At 38.3% G+C, this 4102-nt stretch overlaps 1 protein-coding gene across 1 annotated transcript in view; it reads right to left on the bottom strand.

The window, feature by feature from the left end:
- The window catches only part of LOC114072042 (netrin receptor DCC-like), a gene marked incomplete at both ends in the record, with an annotated part of 17552 nt that extends 15683 nt beyond the window's left edge, over nt 1–1869 (bottom strand). Inside the window, one exon of the mRNA XM_027909957.1 lies at nt 1725–1869. Coding sequence (XP_027765758.1) covers nt 1725–1869 — 145 coding nt within the window. The remainder of the gene's footprint in view (nt 1–1724) is intronic.
- Between the last annotated feature and the right edge of the window lie 2233 nt (nt 1870–4102).

Genomic DNA, 4102 nt, shown 5'->3' with positions numbered 1-4102 from the left:
CTTTTTCCCTTCCCTCTTGCCTCTTTCTTTTTTCCTTCTTTCCCTCCCCTGTTTCCTTTTCCCTATTTTCCTTCCCTTTTCCCCTTCCTTTTTTTCCTCTTCCCTTCCCTCTTTTCCTTCCCTTTTTCCTTCTCCCTTCCCTGTTTTCCTTCCCTTTTTCCCTTCCTTTTTTTCCTCCTCCCTTTCCCTGTTTCCCTTCCCTTTTTCCTTTTTCCCTTCCCTCTTTTCCTTCCCTTTTTCCCCTTCCCTGTTTCCTTTTGCCCTGTTTCCCTTTTTCCCTCTTTTCCTTCCCTTTTCCCTTTTCCCCTTCCCTGTTTCCCTTCCCTCTTTTTCTTCCCTCTTTTCCTTCCCTTTTTCCTTCTCCCTTCCCTTATTCCCTTCCCTCTTTCCCTTCCCTTTTTTCCTTCCCTTTTCCCTTCCTTTTTTTCCTTTTTCCTTCCCTCTTTCCCTTCCCTTTTTCCCTTTTTCCCTTTTTCCCTCTTTCCCTTCCCTCTTTTCCTTCCCCCTTCCCTTCTCCCTTCGCTTTTCCCTTCCCTTTTTCCCTTCCCTTTTTCCTTCTCCCTTCCCACTTTTTCTTCCCTTTTTCCCTTCCCTCTTCCCTCTTTCTTTTTTCCTTCTTTTCCCTCCCCTGTTTCCTTTTTCCCTCTTTTCCTTCCCTTTTTCCCTTCCTTTTTTTCCTCTTCCCTTCCCTGTTTTCCTTCCCTTTTTCCTTCTCCCTTCCCTGTTTTCTTTTCCCCTTTTCCCCTTTATCCCTCTTTCCCTTTTCCCCTTTTTCCTTTTCCCTTCCCTTTTTCCTTCCCTCTTTCCCTCCTTTTTCCTTCTCCCTTCCCTGTTTTCCTTCCCTTTTTCCCTTCCTTTTTTTTCCTCTTCCCTTCCCTCTTTTCCTTCCCTTTTTCCTTCTCCCTTCCCTCTTTTCCTTCTCCTTCCCTTTATTCCTTCTCCCTTCCCTTCCCTCTTTCCCTTCCCTTTTCCCTTCCCTTTTTCCCTTCCCTCTTTCCCTTTTTCCCTCTTTCCCTTCCCTTTTTCCCTTCCCTTTTTCTCTTCTCTTTTTCCTTTTCCCTTCCCTGTTTCCCTTTCCTTCCCTTTTTTCCCCTTCCCTCTTTTCCTTCCCTGTTTCCCTTCCCTTTTTCCTTCTCCCTTCCCTGTTTTCCTTCCCTTTTTCCTTCTCCTTCCCTGATTTTCCCATTTCCCATCTCTCCTTCTCCTCCTCCTCCTTCTCCTTCTTTTCCTTCTCCTTCTTTTCCTTCTTTTCCTTCTCCTTCTTTTCCTCCTTTTCCTTCTTTTCCTTCTCATCCTTTTCCTTCTTTTCCTTTTTTCCCTTCCCTGCTTTTCCTTCTTTTCCTTCTCCTTCTTTTCCTTCTTTTCCTTCTTCTCCTTTTCCTTCTCCTCCTTTTCCTTCTTTTCCTTTTCCTTCTTTTCCTTCTTTTCCTTCTTTTCCTCCTTTTTCTCCTTTTCCTCCTCCTCCTCCTCCTTTTCCTTTTCCTTTTCCTTTTCCTTTTCCTTTTCCTTTTCCTTTTCCTTTTCCTTTCCTTTTCCTTTTCCTTTTCCTTTTCCTTTTCCTTTTCCTTTTCCTTTTCCTTTTCCTTTTCCTTTCCCTTTTCCTTTCCCTTTCCCTTTCCCTTTCCCTCCTTTTCCTTCCCCACCTTTTCCCTCCTCCCTTCCCTTTTTCCCCCCCCAACCCCTCCCAAAATTCCCAAAATTCCCAAAATTCCCCAAATTCCCACCTTTCCTCCCCCTCCCGGGCGTAGTAGATGACGTAGCCGCCCTCATTCCCGGGAAATTCCGTCGGGGGCCTCCAGGCCAAGCGGATCAATCGACTGCTCACCGACGTCACCGCCACGTCCCGAGGCGCCGACGGCACCGGCCCTGCTGGAATTACCAAAAAAACCAGGAATATCCATCAGCAAAAGGGGAAAATTCCCTCGATCTGCACCAAAATTAGGGAATTTCTTTCTTTTTTTTTTTCTGGGAATTTTTATCCCATTTTTTATGGGATTTTTGGGGTCAAATTTATGGAATTCCCGATTTTTGGGGGGAATTTTTATCCCATTTTTTATGGGATTTTTGGGGGATTTTTTGAGGTCGAATTTATAGAATTCCCGATTTTTTAATGGAATGTTTATTCCATTTTTTATGAAAATTTTTTAGGGGATTTTTTGGGATCAAATTTATGGAATTCCCGATTTTTTAAATGGAATTTTTATCCCATTTTTTGTGGGATTTTTGGGGGAATTTTTTGAGGTCGAATTTATGGAATTCCCGATTTTTTGGGGAATTTTTATCCCATTTTTTATGGGATTTTTGGGGTCAAATTTATGGAATTCCCGATTTTTTTGGGGGGGAATTTTTATCCCATTTTTTATGGGATTTTTGGGGTCAAATTTATGGAATTCCCTAATTTTTTGGGAATTTTTATGCCATTTTTATGGGATTTTGGGGGGGATTTTTTGAGGTCAAATTTATAGAATTCTCGAATTTGTTTTGGAATTTTAATCCCATTTTTTATGGTTTTTTTGGGGGGGATTTTTTGGGATCGAATTTATGGAATTCCCAATTTTTGGGGGGGAATTTTTATCCCATTTTTTGAGGGTTTTTTGGGGAATTTTTTGAGGTCGAATTTATGGAATTCCCGCCTTTTTTTTTTTGAATTTTTATCCCATTTTTAATGGAGTTTTGGGGGGGGATTTTTTGGGATCGGATTTATGGAATTCCCGATTTTTTTTTTGGAATTTTTATCCCATTTTTTATGGGATTTTTGGGGTCAAATTTATGGAATTCCCGATTTTTTGGGGGGGAATTTTTATCCCATTTTTTATGGGTTTTTTTTGGGATCAAATTTATGGAATTCTTGATTTTTTTTTTTTTTTAATTTTTATCCCATTTTTTATGGGTTTTTTAGGGGGATTTTTTGGGATCGAATTTATGGAATTCCCGATTTTTTGGGGAATTTTCATCCCATTTTTAATGGGATTTTTGGGGGGATTTTTTGAGGTCGAATTTATGGAATTCCCGAATTTTTTATGGGATTTTAATCCCATTTTTTATGGGTTTTTTGGGAGGATTTTTTGGGATCGAATTTATGGAATTCCTGATTTTTTTTGGAATTTTTATCCCATTTTTTATGGGATTTTTGGGGTCAAATTTATGGAATTCCCGATTTTTTTGGGGGGGAATTTTTATCCCATTTTTTATGGGTTTTTTTGGGATCAAATTTATGGAATTCCCGATTTTTTAATGGAATTTTTATCCTGTTTTTTATGGGACTTTTTGGGGAATTTTTTGGGATCAAATTTATGGAATTCTCGATTTTTTTATGGAATTTTTATCCCATTTTTTTATGGGATTTTTTTGGGGATTTTTTGGGATCGAATTTATGGAATTCCCAATTTTTTTATGGAATTTTTTTCCCATTTTTAATGGGTTTTTTGGGGGGATTTCATGGGATCAAATTTATGGAATTCCCGATTTTTTTATGGAATTTTTATCCCATTTTTTATGGAATTTTTGGGGGGGATTTTTGGGATCAAATTTATGGAATTCCCGATTTTTTTATGGAATTTTTATCCCATTTTTTATGGGTTGTTTGGGGGATTTTTTGGGATCGAATTTATGGAATTCCCGATTTTTTTTTTTGGAATTTTTTTCCCGTTTTTTTATGGGATTTTTTTGGGGATTTTTTGGGATCGAATTGATGGAATTCCCGATTTTTTTATGGAATTTTTATCCCATTTTTTGATGTTTTTTTTGGGAGATAAATAAATCCTCCCAGCCTGGAATTTTTTTGGGATCAAAATCTCTCCCCAAATTAATGGAATTCCTGATTTTTTAATGGAATTTTGATCCCAAATTCCCCCTTTTTCCTGGAATTTTGATCCCAAATTCCCCCTTTTTATATTTTCTGGCATCAATCCTTCCAGCCTGGAATTTTTGGGATCCAAATCCCGGTTTTTCCTGAGGAAAAAAAAAACCCAAATTCCACTTGGGAAAGGTAAAAAAATCTGGGAATTTTTTGGGGAAATTTTTGGATTTTTTGGGAATTCTTGGATTTTTGGGGGAATTTCTGGATTTTTTTTTTATTATTATTTTGGGGATTTTTTTGAGA

Source organism: Empidonax traillii, unplaced genomic scaffold, assembly GCF_003031625.1.
Source record: "Empidonax traillii isolate 1590-97213 ecotype Southwest subspecies unplaced genomic scaffold, ASM303162v1 scaffold2550:size21863, whole genome shotgun sequence".
Classification (NCBI taxonomy): domain Eukaryota; kingdom Metazoa; phylum Chordata; class Aves; order Passeriformes; family Tyrannidae; genus Empidonax; species Empidonax traillii.
This window is presented reverse-complemented; position numbering and strand designations above follow the sequence as displayed.